Source organism: Chelonus insularis, unplaced genomic scaffold, assembly GCF_013357705.1.
Source record: "Chelonus insularis isolate UGA/USDA-ARS -01 unplaced genomic scaffold, ASM1335770v1 contig_406_pilon, whole genome shotgun sequence".
Classification (NCBI taxonomy): Eukaryota; Metazoa; Arthropoda; class Insecta; order Hymenoptera; family Braconidae; genus Chelonus; species Chelonus insularis.
The window spans coordinates 1,675,988-1,701,924 of record NW_023276563.1 but is presented as its reverse complement, the minus strand read 5'-3'; the positions used below and the strand labels follow the sequence as shown (position 1 = coordinate 1,701,924).

General features: G+C 30.0%; 1 protein-coding gene across 8 annotated transcripts in view; it reads left to right on the top strand.

Annotated features, from left to right (window-relative positions):
- Positions 1–2,228: 2,228 nt before the first annotated feature.
- Positions 2,229–25,937, top strand: part of GluClalpha (glycine receptor alpha 1) — a 34,068-nt gene continuing 10,359 nt past the window's right edge. For 2 of the 8 annotated variants that reach the window (XM_035087036.1, XM_035087044.1), the window contains exons 1-4: positions 2,229–2,395; positions 10,505–10,569; positions 15,108–15,223; positions 22,981–23,048. In XM_035087036.1, the coding sequence (XP_034942927.1) occupies positions 10,514–10,569; positions 15,108–15,223; positions 22,981–23,048 (240 nt within the window). In that variant the 5' untranslated portion in view covers positions 2,229–2,395; positions 10,505–10,513. Of the gene's footprint in view, positions 2,396–10,504; positions 10,570–15,107; positions 15,224–18,930; positions 19,001–22,980; positions 23,049–25,937 lie in introns of those variants that run through there. The other 6 variants (XM_035087035.1, XM_035087043.1, XM_035087038.1 and 3 more) reach the window with 4 other exon arrangements.

The window sequence follows — 25,937 nt, the reverse complement described above, 5'->3', positions numbered from 1 at the left end:
GTTTTTTTTTTTATTTTACTAATTAACTTTTTAGGATTCTTTTTTTATTTAAAAATCATTTTTAGTTCTATGAATTAGTATGCTGACAGTAGCATTGCGATAAAAAATTTCGGAAACACGTAATCGGCATGATTGGAATCTTAATTACAAAAAACAAGTTATAAGAGTTAACTCAATTTATATGAGTGTTTGATACATGTTTGTTCGCTCATTGAATTTTCTGGGGTTGGGAAAACTGATAAAACGATAAAAAAACGTGGTAAAAAAATTACCAAACCTCTGTGTGTTCGTTGATAGTTGATTCTCAGTAAACTTTGTAAATTGTAAAAATTTCCATTGCTTAACTTTAAGGTCATGAAGTGTTCATAGCTATTGTGCATATCAAATGCCAATAGATAACAATATAATAATTATCCTGAATGTCGGAGAATCAAAGTCATGTAAAGAAAATTCAATTAACAACTAATTAATAAAACGTAAACAAAGAAGACTATAAACCTTTTGATACGTCAATTAATTGAATTTTCTTCGTGTTCAGAATTTAGTAATTTAAATCGTAATATGTCTCGGATGAGTACAAGTTCAAATGTCGCGTATAATTATAAATAATATGTTTCTGTCGCGATGTAAAATAGATGTATAAAAGAAATTAATTCGCAAGAGTATAGCGTAATTTACGCTAATAATGTACAATTGTAATTCATGGTCGAATCATTCAATAATCCCTATACATTAAAACACATAATTATTGTGATGTAGGCACCTGCCGATTCTAGCATATTCCACTGCCGAATCTTTAATTGATTAATTTTATTATTGTCAATCATGATTATTTATTGTTTTATTGGAATATTTTAATACTAAGGTTTTGTAACAAGCAAAAGGTGTCTTATTTATTTCATCTAGTGCACTTAACTTATTGCAAATGTCTTGGACATCGTTTCATTCCAAAACTAGTTTCATTTTAATTTTAATTTTAATTTATACTCTCTATGAAATGATTATAAGTGAATGAAAGATGTGGAGAATCTATTGAATTATACAAAGACTTTTGCAATATTCTTGTAACATTATTACCATTTCTTCTTCCTTTTAATATTACACTGGAGTATTTAACTATAAAAGTCATTTTGATAAATCAATTGGACTTTTTTTTTAATAAATATAATTGTTGATAATTATTAGAACCAAATAAAAGAGAATTAAATGGATTAATTATAGTTATTGAATAACTGTCATTGTTGACAATATTGATGATAATTGAAGTATTGATAGAGATTGAGACTTCAGTGGTGAAAAATTTTGATTAAATTTATTTCTGTTGAAGTTTTAAAAATGTTGTATTACATCTTGATATGATTATTAGGATTACTCCTTGAATCTCCTCTCTCTATTTTATCTCACTTTTGGTTATAAACAGTTGTATTATCCTCGATATAATCCAGTTGAAGTGGACGTTACTATATTTATCACACTAACAGATTATTCTCGTATCGTATGTTCGTATTTGCCAACAAAAAAGAGCGTGAAAAAAACTCTTTAATGAGAGGTAGCCTTTTACACAATATTTTGCGGTAAGGAATGATATACGCAAGTAGTTTATTTAGATAAAGAAGAAAATACTCAACCATACCTACTCATTAAATTTAATAGGTATAAACATAGAAATCGTAGTAAAAATTTAAGTAATATGAAAAGGCTTTTAATACTTGGCTGTCGAAAAGGTCATTATTTGTGGTAACTAAGCTCTTGTACACATGTCTACATGGTGGTAAGTAAAAAAAAAATCCGAAAGTGAATAGAGGTAGACGAGTTGAGAGAATCTGACGCCGGTGTGCGAATCACTCCCCAAGCGGTCGTTTAATTTGATCGTCTCTGGTACGAAGTATTTGGAGGACGAGATCTCAGTGAGATGCGAGAGATTCGCTAGGTAAACAATAGTCTGTTTGGTGATTCTCGATTAGATGATCCATCGCAATCTTGAAGGTGTGCAAAAGCAAGCATCGATGATTCAATACTAAGGTAATACGTTGGTACAGCTTGGGACTTGGTGGCAAGAGGTATGAAGGGGTTGGATTGCCACAGAACTGGAGTAGAGACTGGAGAAATAGGAGTGGAATGTTAGAGGGTGGTGAATGACGTCACGTTGCTAAAGCGACGCGGCAGCATTAAGCGTCTGCGTGGATCGTCGGATGTCTGGGTCGAGATCAATAGCGCACCAGCAACCAGGTAGTCAGTGTGAATTGCTGAGGACCTCTCAACAACGGCAGTCCAGGAGACGAATCTCCCGAGGTAGGACGTTTGCTAACTGATCCAGCGAGTAATATCGGAGGGCGCCATGTCACCATCACCGAGACGATTCGCCGTGATTGCCTAGGATTTTCATCATCTCCAGGTGAGTTTTTTTTCTCTTTTTCATTCCACTCTGACACGTGATATTTTTTTACTTTCCAACATTGATAATAGTGTTGAGATTTGCAACTTGATGATCGAGTTCTAATTACGAGCACCATTGGCTGGACCGGGCAAGGAGGAGATGTTTTACAGTGGAAAGAGTTGCTCGGGTGTCAACTCTGGGCGTAGTATAAGCATAATTTTATATACATTGATAGTCTAATCATAACGTGTATTTGTATAGGCAGTATAAAAGTGTTATGAAGCCAAGATATAAGCGTATAAAGATTGCAAGATTCATGCTGGAACGGTCGTTGCACGTTGGAATTTCAGTGATTTTTTTATGACTCTGTTACACCACATCGTGAACATCTTTATCGACGTTCAATATGTCGAGCTGTCTCTTCAGGATTCCGGTGAAATGTCGAAAAGTGTTATTTTACTTGTCAAAGATCGTGCTTAATGATAGACTGCGTAATTTGATACTTGTTATTCTGAGGATACTCTTCCAGATGAGGATCAAACTTTCCGATTCAAGTGTAAAAGTATCATTTATAGGTTACACCCTAACTGTCTGACTCTACTTGCCTCATTCCACTTTTATTTCCTCCTGCTGTGTGAATTATTATATTCTCCATTGATGCTTTCCTATCCTGATTATGCTTATCGGTTTAATGACCTGCAGGCTTTGCTCTGATTTGGTGGAGAGTCAACTCAAGTGTTTTGGCCATCAATTTCATTTCCCCTCTATATATTATATATTTTTGACTTCAATGACCATTTTTATGTCATTGAAAACCCAAAAAAAATATCAATATTTTTTTTCTTCCTACAAAAACTTTCTCCTGATGTAATGTGTTTTTTTTTTGGAGAATTATGCTTTCACTGGTTATAGAATACTATCGGCTTAATTTAAAATGTAACAAAATATATCGACATGACGTTTCAATATAAATACAGTAAAATAATACGATTATATTTATCGGCTTAATAAACTATGAGGTTCTGCTCCGGCTTGTAAAGAAAATAAGCTCAAATGTTATCGTGACTTTTATTCCCCTAAAAAATTAAGAGAATAATTTTTTCAAATAAAACAAAAACATTAATTGAAAGTCATCAGTAACTTTTTTTTTTAGTTTTATCAACAAAAAAATATGTGAAAAAGTATTTGTGTGATTTATAGTAGATCGTAAGTTGTAATGAATTAATATCAATGTAAAATACAGTAAAATATTATACACAATATGTTAGAAGATGACACATCGGTAGAGATTATATGTATGTTATGTAGATGTGTGATTACTATTGAAATTGTACATATGTCAAGATTGAATTGATTGTTGTTACTCGACTATGTATTAGCAACGTATACATTTTAATGCTCCTGATGTGCTCGTGAAATTTTTAATTGAAGCAGATAGAGTAGTCACTAGTTACCCTTGACTAATGAGACACCTGATGATCCGGGCCATGTTTTTAGTGATAAGCAAGCTGATGTAATTTATTTCCTATCATGTAAATACTTAAGTTGATGTCGATTTTGATGAAGGACTCGAGATATAAATATTTTACACGACATTTGGTGGTGATCAAATAATTGAAAGTGAATATAAGCCAATATGATTTATTATTAATTAATAAATGTAGAAGTAGACATTTGACATCAAAGAATTTCAACAATTCAATGCACGAATCCAATTATTCAAGAGCTTTTAATTATTCAAATGGTTATTCATGTACTGAAGTTTGGTGATGATGAAGAATGCAATTAGCAGTACAACTCAACGAAATTATATTTAATTAAAAGCTGTACTGCAAGTTATAAGATTTATTTATCGCTATCAAATTTATTTTGTGTATGATGGTTAAATTGAGATATATCTGTTATAAATTACTACAATATGTATGTAAATATACTTTTTTTTCTTTCTGATTTCATTTTACTCTCAGCGTGTCAAGATCGGATTATGATTAGCAGCAAGGCCAAAAAAATATTTTTATCACGTAGAATCGATTTTAAGTAATAACGTTATGAAAAATGGAAGCATTCCGTTCTTCATGTCCTGGTTAAGAGTTGCCAATTTGTCGGGAAATGCGGCACAATTTCGTATATCCTCCCAATCAATCGGATATCCGGTGCACTTGCGACGAAGAGTTTGTGCTTATCTGAGCAAAACTCAGCCTTTCTGATGAAGCAACGTCAGGCTTGTGGAATAAGATCTAAAAGAGCAAAAACGAGAAAAAAATATATATAAAGGTGTGAGATTCCAGCATATTGGCAGTCCTTGAAAAGATATTGCTTTTCATTTTCCTTCAGCTAATAAAACGTTCTTTATATTCATTGCCATTATTATTATCATTATTATTGATATACACAAAGACTTGGAAATTTTCTTACACTTTTACATATATAATTCATCATGTCAAAAATCGCTTTTATTTTATTTTTTTTATATGTGATTGTTTTGTGTGTAAATATTTTTGTAGTTTGTGCTCACAGTGGTGTTGATTTATGTACAATCTAAAAATATTGTTTTAAAAATTCATTCTCTAAGAAGATTTTTTTTTTGTTATTCCAATGTTGAATTTTTATTAAAAATATTTGTGATTGTTGATTATTTATTGTGATTGAAAAAAATTTACCGATAATACAGAGTATTTCGAATTTCAGCATCCGAGTTAAAAATACCTATTGGTTTTTAACTAAATTAACAGTTAATATCCAAACTAGATTAACAAATTTTGAATTGAAAAGTTTTTTCTAACTCGTTTGAGTGTGTAAATGACGTTTAAGTTGTTAGATAATAAATTTTTTTTTTTATAAATAATACACAGGGGAAAACAATTTGAAATATATGTGAATATTTGAAATTTATATCTCATTTTTTCCATTTTTTTTGCTGTAATCTGATTCAGTACTTTATATTTTTTATAAAAAAAATATTCCAATTATTACATGAAAGAGATTTTTTAAATTTCTTTTTTCTAGTGAAAAAGTCAAAGTGGAATGTACATATTTTTAATCTTAAATACTTTTAAATTAAAAACAGTGTAAATTTAAAATTTATTCAATTTACTTCAGGATATGTAAAGTCATAAACTCAACTTGAAGTTTATTTTTCATCATTTTATGTATCGATTTTAATATAAAACATATGTGCAAAAAATAAATATGCAAGATGAATAAAAAGATTATAGTTTTTAAAGTAAAGAAAAAATTGATCGTTAATATATTACGTTTTTTTTTTTCTAACGCGAATATTTTGAAAATTAATTACTATAAAATACTTTCAAGTCTTTTTGTACATATATTTTCCGGTAACTTTAACAGTGTATTTTATGCAAGTGACCGCAAATCAGTTCATTAAATCAAAAATTATTTTTACTGGCTCGTAGCTTTATTGCTGTCCGTGATTATGATCTAGAATAATATTTTATATCTACGTAATTTAACGTCTGTAACTTCTTTTATAGTTAGTACGTGGTCTTTCACAGTGAAATACATAGATAGAGTAGGTTGATAGAATTCTCCACAACTAAAGTAACCATTAACCACTACAAATGGTCTGACATGCGATAAAAATAGGATAAAGGTGAATTTTCTTATCGATTGCAAGGGAAAAACAAATCATGGCAATCACTAGTTATTGGGGTATATTTTTAGATGTATGAAATGTTAACATTAACTTAATTACATTAGTCGAGATAATTATCAATATTACTTCAAAGTAAATTCCATGTTTTATGCTGAAATAATGATAATAACTATTCTTTACCCTCTGTCAAGTCCCAGTGTTTATTTAATGTCAGCCATTTATAGCTCTCTATTTACATAGCAATAATTCTATATTACTTTGTTTCATGTTTGCTTATGTTTATTAATTTTTTCCTCCGTAATTTTGCATTTAAATCATGCTTCAATATAATAATTTTTCTCAGTTATTTTATTTTTTTTTATTTATTTAGACTTATGTAATCATTCAATTACAGAAAGTGTGACAACAAGATCAATGTTTTCCAGTTTTATAATTTTTTCTTTTTTCCAGTAGAAAAGAAGAATAGAGTAAAATGGTTATTATGATTCTTTTAAAGAGGGGAAAAATGTTTACATTCATTTTTATTTTATGTGAATAATAATCGGAGTGAATTTCACTTAATTTGTCAACATAAATAATTCTTAAAGAATTTTATTACGAGAAGTTTAGTCTTATTTATTTAATTACCAGATTACTTTTAATTTAATCTGTTAGGTATTTATTAACTGAAGCTTTATATGAGTTGAGAGGGATAATAATTTTTTAGAACAATAATAACAAACAGCTTAAAAGCTTATTATAAATGCATTAATATTTCTCATCACGTTTTTGCCTCCGGCCTGATGCCTGTGGATAACTCTAATTCGATGCCTGAAAGTGGTTGCAAAAATCGATAGGGAAGACGTTCCAATAAGAAGTTTTAGATTGGGTGAAGCTTGCGTGCATGGGCGTGACTGGGATTTTACAAGAGAAGGCTTAAGTAAGGGTTGTAAGAAATCTTTTAGGATGTATCTGTATGCATTAAAAAGAGAAAAGGAGAAAACATGATAGGATGAGCAAAAAGGAAGGAGAAAACAGCCGTTAAGTTGCACAACAGCAGCGGAAGATGAACGCGCGAAATTTATCTTCTAAACTAGAGTAAATCCTTCCCTAGAGTTTCGTATAAAAGTTCTGTTCCTGAAAGGTTGTTTTAAAAGCCACACAACCCTCGAAAGATTACAACAATTCGTGTTTTATATTTTATCCAGCGGAAAGTACACGCGTCGTCGAAGATGGAAAAAGGAAAGAAGATGATGGTACTTGGTTTTGCCATTTGATCTTGAATTCGCTCTTCTTGATAGAAACTTCTCAATTTCCTTTAACTCTCTGTAGCTGCGTAAAAAGAAAGTGTATAGCCGCCAAAGGAATATATCTCAGAATAGATCAGATAGATTATTGAATGGTGGAAAATAAAAAAAGGAGTTATTCTGAATATAATGTTTCGAATGTAAGGGAAAGAAAAAAAGTAAATTCAAGGGTGAAAGCAAAAACGGTCAGGAAGTCAATCGTTATGTAATACATAACTCCGCGGAAATATAATTTTTCTTGCTTGAGGAAATAGGCGTGGGGTAACACTTCCGATGAAGCAAAGTGATGATGGTGATGTTGAGATTAAAGTAATATACTATTATAACATAAAACTATTCTTGAATTTTTTCGCTGAGTAATTTATAAATGTATGAGTGAGAATTAATTTTTTTTCAATTTTTCCTCTACAAGTGTATCGAAGTATATCGGATTTATGAAAAGAAAAATGACGGTGCATTCTTAGGTAGAAGCAATAAGGTGTGAGAATGAAATTGGGTGGAGGGTAAAATGAGGTCTTGGGATTTTCGTGAAAGTTCCAAATCACGAAGGTGTAGATAATAAATTTCTGGGCAACAGATGGTGCATTCACTTGGTTTTAATTACAGCTATATTTTTATTTTATTAAATTATTTTTTTTTTTTGTTTGTATCCACATGTATTCTTACATATATACCTTTAATTAAATGCTCGTATTTAACATTTGTACCACTTTTGTCCATTAAAATAGACATATAAAACGTATTTCATTCCACTATTTGTTGTTGTAAAATTTCCATTCTTATTTCTCTCAACTCCGCAGACAAGTGCTCGAGTGATAAATTATCTGGGAGGGAAAAAACAAATGTTTGCGTTTGGAGATTAATGTTTGAATAATTTGACATATTGTAATCATTATCATTAACATGATTATGATTTTATTATGACTTTGTCATTACATGATATCATATGAATAAAAAATTAATATCATAATTTTTTGTTATATATATATAATAAATTGCCAAATGAAATTTAAAAGTCTTTCAAAAAAAGGTAAATTTTAAAATAAAATTTAACTCAAATTTTTTTCTTTCAAAATTTTTTTTGACGTTCAGTAAAATGTATTCAAGCTTAATTCAATTTCTATGTAGATGAAGATTATTTAATTAATCAATATCTAAGATTAATTTTAAAAAATTTCATATCATTTGATAAAATTCATTTTGATCTTGACAATTTCTAAAAATGATAAAAGATCATTATCTCCTCAATGTAAATATTTTTCTATTAATTAAGCAACGAAAGCAAATAAATGTTTTGATTGAATTTAAAAAACTTTTCGTAAAATTACGAAATTTCCAGCCAAGCTCATTGTAAAACATGAATTAAATAATTAAAATTTACAAGTACTGTGTGCATGTATAATACAGCAATTTTCATTAGATGTTGTGCTCCTTAATCAGGGAATATTTTGCATAAAGTGTTACATATTTATTTATAACTTTACACCAGGAAAACTGAAATCAAAAGAACGTAAAATAAGATTTGTAGTGTTGTTGACAAATCGTTCAATTCTGACGTCAACATCCCCAAAGGCCAAAGGTTACAGAAATCACCCGATAGAGCAAGCGATGGAGAGAGACCCGTTTGTATGCTTGCATTTATATACATATAGACATACAGATATGTATGCAAGTATGGTATGTGTATATGAATACATACATAAATATATATATATGTATATAAGTGAAGCAATTACGTTTCTCGTTTTTCCATCAGCAGCGAAAACACATCGAGAACTTGACGGGATTTGAGAAAAACAAAAATAGTCGATGATGTAGCATGTCGAAATGGTGTTCACACTCGCTGTGCCAACCTCTCGATTTCCTTGGTTGTTCATCGATAAATCGACATTCTATCAATTCCATTTCATCACGATTTATTACCACGAATTACTTATCTAAAGTTCCTCTTTGGAATTGTATTGATTTTACGCACGCGCGCGCGCGTCCGGCAAGAGTCGTTATAGCACCACCTCACTATATCCTTCTCCAGCTTTATTTCCTTCCTTGATGTACTATCGCGCTCTGGGACGTTGATTAACGTATCCATGAGAAAATTTACAGTCGTATGAAAATTAGATTACAAAGAATCCACTGCTTGCAACATCCAAAAGTTGCAAGAAGACCGAGTAGAAGAGGATCAACTGTTTTACTGTGTAGAGAGCTCATCTTTTTATTTTGCACATTTTAAACCTCGTTCATTTTTTTTTCTTATTTCATTAAAACTTACTTCAACTACATTTGTATTTGATAATCGACATCTCTAATTATTTAAAAGCCTTTTCAATATTTTTGTTGGTGAGATATAAATTATTTTGACATTTTTATCGATCTAATTGTAATTATTTGATGAATAGCATATTATTGATAAAATTTCTGTTACATATTCATGCATTGATATGTACATACACACAATGTTAATTCTGCTGTCATACCTTACGATCTCTGTTAGTGATGCTTAATGTTGAGCATTGGAAATCGATATTATTCATCTATTCCAGTACAAAATTGTTTCGAGCAGAGCAAATATATTTTTCATCGCGCATTAAAACCACCGATTGATTGTTTTTCCAATGTAATATAATTTAGAATATTGCTGTAACGATTAAGAAAATGATGAGATGAAATTTTTTTATTTCAAATACCATTAAGTACATTTTTTCCTTTTAAAGATCATCAATATTTAAAACAGTATTACTACATAGTCATATTAAATATTAAAATAAACCAGAGTACAAAAATATTTTTATTCCATGTAGAGATGATGTGAACTTTGTCTTGTGAGGGAGACGTATATTTCATGCAGCTGGTATTTATTTGTCCCTTTTATCTTAAAAAATAATGAAAACAATCTCTACCTAATCTCTATTCTGAGATTCACCCTTATACCGTGTCTGGATTTACCTTATAAAAATGATAAATAAAAAATTCTTATAAAAGTTATTACAATCTCTAAAGCCTTTCATCTCAGCCGATCGGATTATTTTGTCGGTCATGCGGTGCTCTCTATAGATATACATATATATAAAGACCACATGGAGGATTGTGCAGATAATCAAGAGAGAGAAAGAGAAAGAGAGAGTATGCATTGTGAATTGGCCACTGTGGAATACCACTTGTGGGCTTTTGCGTTTGACCATAGAAATTTTTTTTTTCATTTAATACAAATATAATTATATTTGCTTTTAGGCCGCCGCAATGTGGCCTGGAGTACCTGTGGTAGTGCTACTGATATCCCTGCTGCATCCTTCAAGGTGAGTGATTTTTAACCTATCTTTTTTCATTGATTCATTAAATTCTAAAATTTTTTATTGGTTGTATAGAATCATTCCATTATCTACTATATAACTTAATGAAATAAACATTTTCATTTGTTTGTAATTATATTAATTAATCTGTAGAAGAAAATGACTGGTTAAAAATTCTATTTAACTCTGTTTGAGTTTGGTTGAACTAGACCTGGTTAATTTTCTTGTTGGTTCTGGTAAAAGCTGATTTTATAATAATTTTCTTTCCTTTTCACATCCAGAAGTCGCCATTTAGTAGAAGCCAAGTTTTTTTTTGTCCTCTGGTGATATTGATTTTTGTCTAGTTTTATAATATTAATAGTGATATTATTTTTTGTTAAAATATTATGACAGATTTTTTAGTTAAAAGTAAGTAAAATTGATGACAAATTTAAAATTAAAATTTTCATAATTAGTTTTTTCGAAATAACTCATTGTCGTCCTTCTTGACATAATAATGGACAATTAAGATGTATTATAAAACTAAGGAAAATGTAATTATTAATGAGAAATGGTGATTAAAAATAGCAACTTTTTATTTCTCTCTTGTTGGGCTCTATCATGACAGTATAAATGTTATCTTTTAATTTACTTATGCGATTCATCATATTTATGTAGGACATTAAATCAGAATACTTAAACAGACAAAACGTAAAAGAGAAAAGGTGTAAGGTAAATGAATTTTATTAGTTGAAACTGATTGCAATAAAAGGTAAATCGCGTGAGAGACGCTTATATTTTCGTGTAGTTGGTGTATGGAAATTAAACATTCACTCGCGACACTTGTTGATCGAGGATGCTTTTCCCACCTGTATTTTCTTGTTCGCAATTTCAAACTGTGGTAGTTAAGCCTTGTCAAGTGGAGTAAAGCAGTGACAAGCTTTACTACAGACTCTCATAATATGCGAACTGATGAGTTTTGTAAACATATACTCTTTTTCATTTCCTATTGTTATATATATATATTACATATATTTTTATCTACATACATGATGCATTTATTTGTAGATGCACTTTTCTAGATTACCGTTATATCCAAAGGTCTCTCTAGAAAATAATCTAGATAAATTGATATCTTCAACTACATTTCAATTTTCTATACATCAACATTAGAAGTCAATTTCTTTTTCGGCTGATCCTATATCAAGATGAACAATGTTTCTGATGGCAGATTGTTATTATAGATTTTTCTTCTTATTTTTAGTCCAGAATGTCAAGAAAACCAAGTCTGGAATTTATTCATGAATTTGACGAGAGTTTGAATCAAGTCAGCGCACGGCATAAACTAAAGTCCAAGAGTTTGAATAGTTCTCTACAACCCTTATGGTCTCGCCTTTTCCCTCTTCTACTCTCTCTGTTGCTTTCCAACTTTATGGTAGACTGTAGTAAAAGGTGAGCAAAAGAAACGGTTTCTCATTAAAAATCAGCCTCAGGCTGTAGACCAGTTTAAATATTTCGGTAGAATGTAACCTGTTATCACCATTTGCAATAAAAGGATGTAGTCTTATTTTCTTTTCTTTCGAATCTTTTAAAATATGACGACATTCTTTGATTTTCATTCCATCTTTTTCTCGCAATATAATCGATCACCTTTCTATTGAAAATAAATTGTCAGACACAGGCAGTAACAGTACGTTGCTTTATTCTCTCCTTACAAGAATATTAACTCAACTTTGTAAAGACGAGGTATTAGAAGCAACTATTTCTCAGGTATTGGTTTATAACAACCTAAGTGTTTTAACCAATGCATTCAAAGTTTAATGGTAGTCTCAGAGTAAGGGTCTTAGTTCCATAGCAGCTAATATATTTTGAAAGTGTATTATATACTCGTTCAACTTAATAACTTATGAGTGATTAGACAATAATGAACCCTTGGTGTATAGAGAAGTTTATTGTCACATATAGATCATAAATACTAAAATCGTTCATTGTAATTTCGCTTTGTATATTATATTAGCAAGTATGTGTTTAGCAGTTCATAAATCATCATGCTAGGCATTCTTGACAAATTTCTCGCTAGTCAACGAACATTTCATGAATCTAAATAAGCTTTCTTGACTAATTGTAAGTCAAATTGTAAGGAAATGTAGATTGAAGTAATCCTCCATCAATTAGACATAAAACTCTTGCTTTTTTATTTCCTTCATTCAAACTTGAATATTATTTCGTGACTTATAAAAATTTATTCTCTTCTGAAGATGTGATTTTTAGTCAGAATTATGGTGGGGTAATTAACCTTTTGAAGATAACTTTGAGTTAAAATATTTCATATCAGATTATTACCTCAGTAGGAGAATTTCATAAACTCCAGAAATACCAGACTAAATTCCTTTCAAAAGTATGGCATATTAGTGTCTTCACTACCAAAAATATTAAGAAATATAACCATGGAAAAATTGATGAAATTATTTTCATTTAAAGTTCTAAAAATAAATAAACTGGTTATTAATTTTTGTTAATTAAAAGAAAAAAAGACAAGTCAATAAATTACTACCATCATTTCACTATTGATTATAAAAGAGTATTGATGGTCTATTTCAATACCAGTTGATCTGAAAAAAATGTCAAAGGATCAGTTATTTCTTCAAATGTCCATGATCAATTAATTAGTTATCATTGATCTATCTCTGATAAAATTCTATAAACCCACAAACATCTTCACTATAAAACCACTGGAATAATTGATTTGAATGAGTATTTTATTTCATTTAAATGGTAAATCTTTTTGTCAAGTCTATTAATCAAAATTCACTTAACGCAAGTTATCATTGTTATCTTGGTGAATGGAAGTTGGTTAATTATTGTTGAAATAAATAGGTATAAATAGAATTTATTGTGAAGATATTTGTCAAGAAAGGATGGTAGAATAGCCTTTGTAGAATATCTTTTGTGTCACTTTTGAGTTTTTTTTTAATAACTACAACTTCAAGTATACTGAATGTGGTGGAATATTTGTCAAGAAAACGGAGTTGTTTGAAAAAAGTGCATCGTCATTTTCAAGACAGCAGTAGCAGTAATACTCCAAAAATTCACGAGCTGCTGATCAAACGTGCATGAAAATATGTCCTTAATGAACAAAAAATATATACAGATATATTCATATTTACATGCATACATAAAAAATGTGTACGAAGGGTATAAGTGATTTGCTTACAAAGATAGGAGAAGATGACTGGGCATTGCTGTATTTATTAAATTTCGACAAGTTTTCTTTTGAAAAAAACATGTTTAGTATTATCCTACCTTCTTAGAGTTTTTTCAATTTACGTTTTACTAACATTTTTAAAGGTTTTAATATACAATGGAGTCTTAATGTCGTCACGTTGATGATATTTTCTTTGAAAAAGACCGCGTACATTTTATATTGATGCTACTTTATATAGAAAATAAAAAAAAACGAGATTGTAGGTGGCACATACGTATTTGCACACCTCGAGGAAAAGCAGACTACATTGAGAAATAACACACATATGACGATGTGTCAGTGAGATACTTGGTGGATCTCGTCTTTCATTTACATTGCACCACTGTGACCTCATTAACGTCTTTGCGGTTCTCCTGCGGCCTTTTTCTGCCAGACTCACACCTCTGACACTTGTCATCTTCTTTACGATACGATTGTTTGTCTATATCCCTTGTATTATTATTGACAGAGTATAGAATTGCGCTAGTAGCACCAGTATTACAACGACAGATACTTTATTGACATCACTCAGTAATGATTCCTAGTAGATTGTCATGGAGATTGTTATCATCATCGACCAACTCGTGTTTGACATAAAAGTAATTATAGGAGGGGATGAAATGAAATGCATAAGGCTATGGCTATCAATGCAGCACTGGTATAAGGTTCATTAAAGCAGTTATAAAGTCGTTGTGCTTGTTATTAGCAAGCGGCCGGAAAATGTCCGATAACAACGTGAAGAAAGTCAAGAGTAAAACTCTCGGCTCGTTGAAAAGCTTTTTCAACTTTATCCCAAGTTTATTCTGTTCATCTTTGACATCTCCGGCAGATATAATTAAGCATTATAAAAGCTTCCCGGTAAATTTTATAGTTTGAATAACTTGAGAGCTACTTTCTACTAATATTCAAGTGATTGAATGATTTAATTCTGTAAGAGCTCTTTATACTAGAGCTACTCGCTGGTTGATCTATCGTTAAATAATCCTTAAAGCTTCGAAAAAGTATGTGAAGACTTGGTTTTATTTTGATATATTTCCTGTGTAAATTGGTGCTGATGGATTAAAGTATTTGTAATGCAACAAGACAACCGTTGTTGTATGTATCTGCATAACTATAAAATGGTAGTTGAAGATAAACTAAAAATTCTCGTCACGTTTAGACTCGTTTACAATTCATAGAAGATGCTAGACTAGCTTCAAGATTATAGTCAAGTGCTGAAGAAGATGGAAACTAGTGCTATTCTACATTACCGTGACACGTGACACCTTGTGTAATGATAATAATATCATCATACCTGTATAATGTTGTTTTCATATTTCAGATGCTCGCAGGGGGGAAAGGTCAACTTTCGGGAGAAGGAGAAGGAAGTCCTGGACGACATTCTAGGGGAGAAAAAATACGATGCACGTATTCGTCCAAGTGGAGAGAACGGGACAGGTAAATATAATATATCCTAATTTAAATAATCCTAGCTCCAAGATAATCTTCCTCTTACACTATCGTCTAAAAAAGTTGATTTTTATTTTATAATATTTTATATATTAATATTTTATCGACATCATGGAGTTGAAATGTTATAATAACTTAAAGATGATGATGATGATGATGATGATGATAAGAAGAATAAAAAGAATTCGAAACAATTGACAAAAATGTTCTGGATCGATTAAGAGTTATCTGTTTGACAAAGTTGAACATAATCCGATGGGGTTGATTTATTGGAATGTTTAAAAAAAAGTAATGAGGTGAGGAAAAAAAAGTGTAGAAAAAGAGACGAGAAAATTCTTTCTGGGAATTTGGGAATGAATTTGAGGTTTGAATTGTGTTGCGTAATCGAGGAATATTGCACGTACTGAAGTATAAAAAAGAACATTCACGAACGACGATCTAGGACACGTCGGTCATCAACGTTTTTTTCGCTTCTACGCGCGAAACAGAAAGACAAGCTTAATCCAAATGTTTTGTTTGCATGCGACAAATAGCTTATTGGTATGTGATGAGATTCGGCACATTGATATTATCAGACAAATGAAAATAATAAAAGTTGAATAAAATAGAAGATGATTTAACGTGCTGATGGCTCAAGAAAATAGATAATTTTGCGAATAGAAAAGTGGCCGTAATCACGCGAGATTTTAGATTGTAATAGACCACACAGATCGGTAACCATACTTCTGCTGTAGGTAGTATTACGGGACTTTGAACTAAATTTAAATAGAGTTTTATCGTTCATAAATTACTTTAATTGGAGGCATTGGTATTCCGCATAAAATTGGAGGATAAATTTCAAGAGTTAAATGCACAAACGGGTATAACAAAACGCGTGTTGTCGTAAATGAAATAGGAAGAGGAATAGAACAAAAGAGAGGGAGAAAGAGTGAGCAAAAGAGAGTGAGAGAGTGTGGATGCGAGTCGCGTACTAAAAACGTGTCTCACCTTTATCGAGCACCCTCGGGTGCCCAACAGATCCCGAGGATATTGTTCGTGCCACGTCGTGCCATACATTTCCCTTGCAAATTATGAGTAAATATAACGCTATGAAAAACCCTCTGTATACATATACCAAAATGGTGTAAAATTACAATGTTCCTCGTTTACGAGAAGTGATAGCTCACCAACTATTTTGGTTCATTGACAAAAAAATATTTTTTATTTTTTCATGCCTTCAACTAAATTACTCTGATGATTTCTAGTTGTAAATTTTCTTCTGTATGACTATTGTAATTGGCTCTGTCAGTGAATGTAGACGAAAAATTGGTATACTCGACAACTTTGGTAGAAGTAGAGTTTAATTATCACGACTTGAAACCATTTTGCGCAGTGATTGGAATTTAATTGTCAGTTAAGCAACTTCCCACTTCGTTACTTTACTCACTAATCACAGGAACAGCCTGTAGTTTTGGGCGCCAATTAAATTTATACGACTACCAAAATTTATTATTCATAATCAAATTGTCATTAAGATATTTAACAAAAATCTTAAACTTCTCTTTTTTAGCCACATTTACGGATAATGTGCTACTTTCCATATGAATTTTTCAATTTTATGAACCGTGAGATTTTTACCTTACGTAAAATATCACTGGAATATTTTACCAGTACATGTATAGGCATTTCTTATATATGTAAAAGTTATGACTGGCACATTTTTAGTGAAACTGTTTTCCCTTTAGTATATGTATGACATTTCTACACGGAATAAATTTAAGGTACCAGTAAGTTTCCGTGTAAATCTAGATTACAGTCAAGCAGAAAATGCGCAGTAGTTACTTTATAAATTTTATATTTGCCACATGAATTCTCAAGAGTTTATTCGAAATTTTGTTAATATTTTTATACATAAGTTTCACCATTTTTCAGAGATACTTTTTATCATCTATTTTATTATACATATATACAACTATAAATGTATGTATATATGAGTGGTTAAATTGGTAAATAACCATTTTAAATTACCTCTTAAGAGTAAATAGAATAACGATTTTCCTTTTATACAGTGATTGTAAAAGCTTAACAAAACTTTCTTTATTCCTTTTTCTAAGTAATGTAAAGTCAATTAAAAGCTTTTTATTGAATTCCTATATCAAGCTTGTATTTACACGTCCATTTCTTCGCTATTAAACAAGACTTGCCAGTATTGCATCGGCTTTTAAATAATTTTATAATGTCATTTAACTGTTCTCAATTAAAAAATTTGATGGATTGTTTTTTTGTTCAACGAAATAAAAGCTCTCGTGGAAAATACATTTCGTCTAATTTATATCAATTTATTAATAAATTATCGAATTAAAATGATGTTAATATTTACATTCAAATTAAAAAAAAAAAAAAATATAAAAATTTAATAGAATTTTATTGATTAAAGTAAACAAAATTTTAACTTTAGCAACTTTCTCATAAGGGCAATAAGATCGTATAAAACTAATTATATTTGTAGAGAAGTAAAAAATAGCGTAAATTAGGCAGCTCTCTTCTGCTACGTTTTTCTTCCTCATTAGCCGGTGCCTTGATAAAAAGAACGCCATTCGTCGGGTCAACACTTTACTTAAAAAGAGAGAAAAAAATAGTTTTTTTTTTTTTTTTTATTCAAGAAAATTATATTTTTCATTTACATGCAAATTGAGCAATCGCATTTATAATAACAATCGAATAATTAATTAGTCTAAATGAAAATATTACGTGATATAATTGAGAGAGTGAGAGATAAGGTATGAAGGAGTTTATCAGCTTTGAAGGAATCTAAAAGATTTTATCAGTAGATGAATGCAATTAAGTCGACATAACTATGCCAGCGATTATATCGTTTCGTCGCGTCCAACTCTTTGTCACACTCAGCTCTCACTAACTTATTACGTATACTTGAGAGGGTGTAGATTGATACTGAATTGAACTCGTCGATCTCTTCTACTTTTATCTTTTGTAATATCATTCAAGACAAAAGATATGTCGGTTTTTTTTATTAATAGATATATATATATATATATATATTTACATTCTAAATTTAAAATTCATATTAAGTGTATTCAATCGTTTATATTTAAAAAAATATCCGTTCAAATAAGAAAAAAAAATTTAACAAGTGGAATACAGTTGAAAATCGTGGTGATAAATTTACCTGCAACCTTGAATAATTTAGCACTAGCACTCAATTGACCCACTTCCTTAAAGTCTATAAAGGAAGAAGAAACGATAAAATAAATATACTTGAAAATATACACTAGATATATCCATCCATGCACGTACACGCAAGGGTAAGAAAAATGCTCAAATAAATAAATAAACTATCATGTACTGAGGTATGTAGTAAAAATTTTAATTACAATTCAATCGATTAAATTCATGTAATTTAATTTGCAATATCTTCCTATATTTACTTGTTTAATCTCCAAATACATGCCATTTGATCCTTGTTATTATGGAATTTATTTTCCCATACTAAATAGTCGAGGAGAAATTTTTAGAGAAGGCTAATAGCCACTTTAAATTGGCAATAAAAATAAAAATAATGACACTAGTTTGATCAAAGAAAAAAATTTTTTTTTCTAAAGGCAAAAATAAAAAAAATAAAAATGCAATAGGCAAAAGTCGAATGAATAGCTTGTGTTGAAGTTTGATTAAAAAGGGGCTGTATTGTTTTTGCCCTTAGATGGGCCGGCCACTGTCCGGGTAAACCTGTTTGTCCGAAGCATTGCGACAATTAGTGACATCAAGATGGTAAGTATATAAAAGCCCTGTGCTTACGTAGCCGTGGGCAGTGATTAAAGTCAACAATTGTTGTATAAAGAATAACAAAACACGCGAATTCATCTCTTGTGTCTATATATATATATATACATAAATAAGTATATATAAATAATAAAACCCTTTGCCAAATGTAGAGAGCGCAATAGTAGGATAGTTCTCGTTTATCGCATGCAGCGAATATATATAAAATATAATTATTTTGTTTTTGAGTGAATTGAAGTTTATATATACATAAAAAAGCTGTTTCGTGCGCCCCTTCTTTCGAAAGCATCTTCACGAGCCCATCGATCATCCAGTCCACTAGAATTTTATAGAATAGGTGCAGGCATGCAGGCATTCTATATAGCTTCTTTCATTCTATCTCAGTGACACTCAACAAAATTCTCGTGTATTACATTTATTCTTTTTTATTCTTCTTTATATAATTTTATATTGTGTGTCAACGACGTTGCTATGTCGTTTAATGCACTATATCGCTTCCAGCAAAGGATTCAGCTCGTGTCATAGGTCGCACACTCCTCCGACACAATTTTTTTACCAATTGGTTCATAAATCATGATGATTCATGATAAAAGTACGTGTATACGACTTTTTAAATTCTCGTCAAAAGGCATCTAATAAAAAATAATTCACTTTATTTCTGTTATAAAAGTTTGAATGAATAAAATTTTCTTCTCTATGAGGGCACAACCCTCATTATGTATCTTCGATTCTTGGCACTAACTGAGAGCATTATACATTATGTATTATGACTATGTGTATAGGAGTTGAATCCTTTATTAGAAAAAAATAAATCATATTGATGTATATTTTATAGTTTATTGTCCACAATGTGGCGATTCGAAAGGCGCGCAAGCGCGTTCCCGCCAAGTCTATGCACGTTCAATACGAGTGTGATGACGCCCTCACCATCCCTTTTACCCTCATTTCCTTCGGCATCCCGTCATCCTTATCTCTCGTATGTTTCTTATTTTCTTATCCTAGATACTCCTCATTTTTCTTGCATCAAATTAATGCTCGGCTCTTATACATGAATATATAACGTATTTATTTCATATACGCAAAAAGCTCACTCCTCGCGTCATATTAGCCTCCAAATGCTGACTTGCCCAGGTAAGTCTGCCAAACGATTAATAATTAACTAAACCGTTCAAATTTATGTATTTCATTTGGCAGTTAATTTGTTTTATTGATATGATTACTGACTATGATAATTGTGATATATTTCATAACTCACGACGATGTAAATAATTACTATGACATTCTTGATCGTCTTTATATAGATTATTATAATTCAATTTTATTTTATACATCACCAACTTACACTTTAATGTGTAAATATTTAATACTCATTTATTATTAATAATTTTTTTTATAACAAATGACTATAAGTATTATGAATGACACTTCTGCAGATGCTTCTGTTATGTTTGAGCATTATTTTCAATGAGTGAGCATGACTCAGCTGACATGAGTGAGTCGAAATATTGTGATTGTTAATGGTATATACAGAAACAATTGAAAGACATTTATCACATCACATCAATAGTATAGAAAGAATGTTATCCGTTTCGAACAAAAAACTTTTGAAATAATGATATCCATTTATTATATTTCTACAACTTTTTTAACCATGTACATATATATATATATAAATAATTTTTATCTTATTTTTTATGCATACGTCTATTTTTTAAACTTATTCTCTCCAATGTGTACATATATATTCCCATAATAATTTAGCTGGAATATAGAATAGAACAAATGACTTAGAAAAAATTTATTTCAGCTATGAATATGATAAGAGTTATTTACAGCATTATCTTGAACACGATTTACAGAAGTAAAATCACTGAGAACTACCGGTCTGTTAATAATGCCATGTCTTGGCAAGCTGTTAATAAGACACTTAGATGGTGAAAGAGAGTAAATCTCAGTTGGTATCCTAGTTACTAAATTACATGGTATCTATATACTTGATGTGAATTTATTTTTATTGCAAAATGAGGTAATTCATTACATTTGAAAGGGCTTGCAGAAGCTTTCGATCTGCGTACGATTGGATTTTTAGATAAATAGGAAATTGGAGAGTGATACGTGAGAGTTGGAAAGCTAGTCAACCTGGTGCTTTTATTCAGCTGTACAAAATATCTCTAGACTATATACAATGTCATTGATGTAGTAATGAGACAATAGGCCCTTTGGAATCTTCCGTACATCCGTTTTCAACTGGTTAAAGCATCAATATGGCATTTCATTCCAATACAGCTTTTTCGCATATATCCCGAGACATCAGAGATCATCCAGCTTCTCTCTGATGTCTCGTGTATGTGGCTTAATACCATCAAATCGATCCACATTCTACACTGAAGATATATACGCTTTGCTTTGATATAACAACAACAAACACAACGAATATTTTATATTTCAATATTTCATTAAAGCACAGAAGATAATTTATGATGATTAGACGAGAAAATCGTGGGTTGGAAAGCAAAAAATTGAAAATGAAAATTGTAGAAGAGAGTTTATTTATTATTAAACAAAAACTTTGACATTTCAGTAATATGATTTGACTTTGTTAAAATAAATTTTAATTGATGAAATAATGATAAGTTTTGAAAAAGCGTCGTCTTTCTGTTATTAATGGATGCCATCATGCTGTTACACGAAAATTTAGTTATGAGTTAAAACGTTTAGAGTTAAAAGGTCAATTTTACTGTAAAAGAAGTTAACTAAGTTAAAAATATTTCAATTGTGATTAAAAAAGCAAATTAAAGGCAGCAACTGGTTCTTTAAAATTCATTCATGGAAATTTTTATGAAATTATATTTCCTTCTTTTTCATACAAAACTTGAGTTAAAAAAATTGAAAGAACTTTCATAAATACCCACGAATTATTTCATTTCCTTTCGTAATTTTATAAGAAATATAAATAATGAATCTTTTTGAAACTCTGAAAGGTTTAAAGCTCACGAACTTTCTTTAACAACTTTGATTACATCATCACTCTTATAAGCTATAGCAATTTAGCAATCTATTTTATTCAAATGATTATTTCCAAATTTTTTGACTAATGGAATAATTCATATAACCTACTTTGCTGAAGAAGTAGCAATTAAGGAATATGCAAGTTTTTAAGTTAAGGATCGGACTAATTTTATGTAATCAAAGTCGGAAAATCTTAGTACAAAAATATATAAAATGGATAATTTTCACTTGCACGTTTGTCAGTATGACATTGAGTGAGGATGTTGAGCATTTTTACCAATGATGTTATCTAACTTATCATGGTAAATGCAATTTAAATAGTGATTTTTACTTCTATTTTCATCGTAGACAGTTACCTGTGAATTCGTGAGGTCGTAAATGCTGTAGAATAAATATAATAGTAAGTACACACACGGGAAATGCTTCTGATGGAGTTTACGTGACTTTAGCATGTGAAGACGAGATTGTCTGTCGAGATTCAACTGACAGCAATTTTCTTACAATATATATTTATATGGATTTTAAGGAAACATGTATTTATAAAATTTATCTAAATATCTGTATTGTTCACTTTATATAATACATTTTTTATGTACGTTGGTATACACACATAAATGTCTCTGTATTCTTGTTGATATTTTTTTTAGTTTTTTTATACATTTATCAATTTTTGTTTCTGTAATTTTTTTTTTTCTGAAAATTATTGAAACAATTTGCACTTTTGTATATGATGATTGGTTAAATGACGATAATACATATTTATATGGATAGAGTATAATGCAAACAACAGGTCGATTAACTGAAGAACTGAATAAAAAACATGAATAGAAAAAGTGATGAATGAGGGAATGCAAAGGATTTAAAAAAAGGAAAAGCAAATAATAATACACACGTCACAATTTACAAATATTTTGTTTATTTGAGACTGATTAATTTATGTTCTTTTTTTGCTATGTTAGATGGACCTGCATATGTCCACGTCAACATATTTGTTCGAAGTATCTCAAAAATAGATGACGTTACTATGGTAAGTTTGACTCAACAAAAAAACCAAGAATAACAATTTAACTTGTCAAAATCACTAAAAACAAGCACGTATTTCTTGGATTTTTGTCATTTTCTTGAATATTATATTACAATTTTCGACCGTTTGTTCATTATAGTTTATCCATTTTAAGCTGTTTGTGTGTGTGTGTTATATTTATACTTAAAACTCTTGCGTGATAAATGTCGGTCCATCAGAGAGACTCGGATGAAATAGATTGTAATAAAAAATCAACAAGAATTCAAACACTTTTAGTGTACGTATAGACAAGCAGTTTTAATTGTTTGAGTACTCAAATATGATATTGAGTAAACAAACGTGAAACGAATTTTTTAGTTGACGATATTGAATTTTTTTTTGCTAACTCTGTAAATACTGAAAACAATTTTTATATTTTATTTCATCCTCGTCTCTGGAGAATACATTATATTTCTTAAAGTCAATCTTCACACTGTAATAATTATGTACAAGAAAAGTATATTTTTATCTATTACAACTTATTATTGACTGAAGGTTTAATGTTTTTAAAATCAAATATTGAAGTAGTATGATGCCGTTCATATTAGGCGAAATTATGTAATTTTAATGGTAAATTTAGTTCAAGTCTCCACTTATTAAATTAATACTCAGTATGAAAATTCAGCAAAACATTGCATGTCAAATTGGAAAAGTTTAATTAGTTTTCAAGTTGTTTTTTTTTTTACTATAATTCACAGGAAATAGTTCCTGACTAAATATGCAAAATTTTCATCGATTTTACAATTTATTATCGAAGCAATTTCATTTTCTGGATAAAAAGGATTTGTTACGCTTTTTTGTTAAATTGAATGTGTTGCATTATCACACTATATGCTTTCAAGATTAGTTTTATAGCAGAAAATCCAATGTGAAAATCGCCGTGAATTGAGATTAAATAAAAATACTATTGAAATTTGTATTTTTCGTTAAAATAATGCGTGGCATCATACTGCAAGTTGATTGCTCGTTATCATAGTGACGCTGATCTGCTCATGTACAGTAGAAATTATTTGGTAGACACATTTATATTGTTTTCTCACATACTCATTTTTACTTAACTTTTTATTCTTCTTACATATAAATATATATATATAAATTATAAAGTCAAAAAATTTATCTCATCTATTTTTTGAATTTAAATTCAGCTGCATCGCTGTTTTTTTTACATATTAATTTTTTAATTTTGCTGACATTATTTACTCTTTTCTTGGATTGAAATATTTTTTAAAATTCAGTTAGTATTTTTTTGTTTTTTTTTCTCAAGTGATAGGAAGTCGTTTATTGTCATCTTTTGCGATATTTTTAACCAACAAAAAAATATTTCAAGCACTTGAGTGACAATTGAGTGCACACAATAACAATATACACAACTATACAAGAGATTTTAATTTTTTTTTTTAACAAATTGTAATGATTTTTATATACTAAATAAATCTACAGCTTTATTACAAATAGATGAGTCAATGTTTGCGATAATACATAATTTATCTTTTGCATACCAAGCTGCTTGTCACTCGTTTCGAAAAGTAAGCAAACAAATGATTCACGTCAAAAATATGCATATATATTAAGTACTAAACATTATATTCTTTCACATAAACTACGAAAGAGAAAAAAAATAAAACATACCACGTACGATAACATGGTACAATATCAAACGAAATATACATTTTTCCAACAGACTGGGCTTGAGCGCTTTCAATATATTTTATAAAAAATTATGTTAATTGATTGTAAAATTAATTATTATATTATTCGCTTTTTAAAAATTATATATTAGTAGTAAATAATATAGATTTAAATGCGTAGATGAAAAATTTTGATGAAATATATTATAAACATTAACGGATATGAAGCGAGAATTTGGTAAGTGCCAACAGCATATCTGGTTGTGAGTTTCTCTGTGAAGCAAACAGAGAGAAAGATATACGTGAAAAGCTTATGTGTCATATACACATATCATAGTTATTTCAACTTGAAAGTTATTTGTCGGGGACTCAGACTCACTCGTATTACCAAGATTGGGCACACTGTAGTTTCATTTTCAACAACGGGCTACGATGCTGGTCTATGTATATATATATATATCTCATTGGGCCAATGTAGAAAACCCAACCCCTAGTCTTCCTTACGTTATGCAACTTCTGCAGGAGTGGCTAATATGATATACAGTAGGAAAGATACTTCTCAACTTCACTGAAATCGGTCGTTTTAAAGACTTTATCAAATAATAAAACCTTGCTGAAGTGAATAGAATTATTCTGATGAATGTTTTAAACATGTCATAGTCTGTTGTATTGATTTATATCCTATTTTATCAAATCCATCAGAGTATTCATAATTGTCTTATGTAACCAAAACTCCTTTATCTTCTTTTCACATGTTGTTTGATGCATCATCGTTGCATTGAAAATTCGTTCATTGTTCTATAGAACACATACTACTGGTTTCTGTCGTCTTATAAAATGAGAATGTGTGAATACAAGTATTTGTGTAAGTTTGTGAGCGAGATGTGTGTGTGTGTGTGTGGAGAGAAACAGAAGATGGATTTTTCATGTTACTCTGAGTTGAGTGAAACAAAATTTGAGGAAAAAAATGAAAAGAAAAGTATATATTCTTTGCGGCTGTATATTGCATAAGAAAAGTAGCAAAACAGAAATCAATCATAGTTTCCGTTTCATTCTTTCTCTCGACCGATTTTTCATAATCTTTTTTTATCGCAATCACACGTTTTTACCTTATTCACTCTCCCATGATTATTATATCATCAATACTCCGCTTACATTTTATCTAGAAACCCGAAGCAACAACTGAAACAACGATTACAGCTACAACATATCGATAATAATTCAT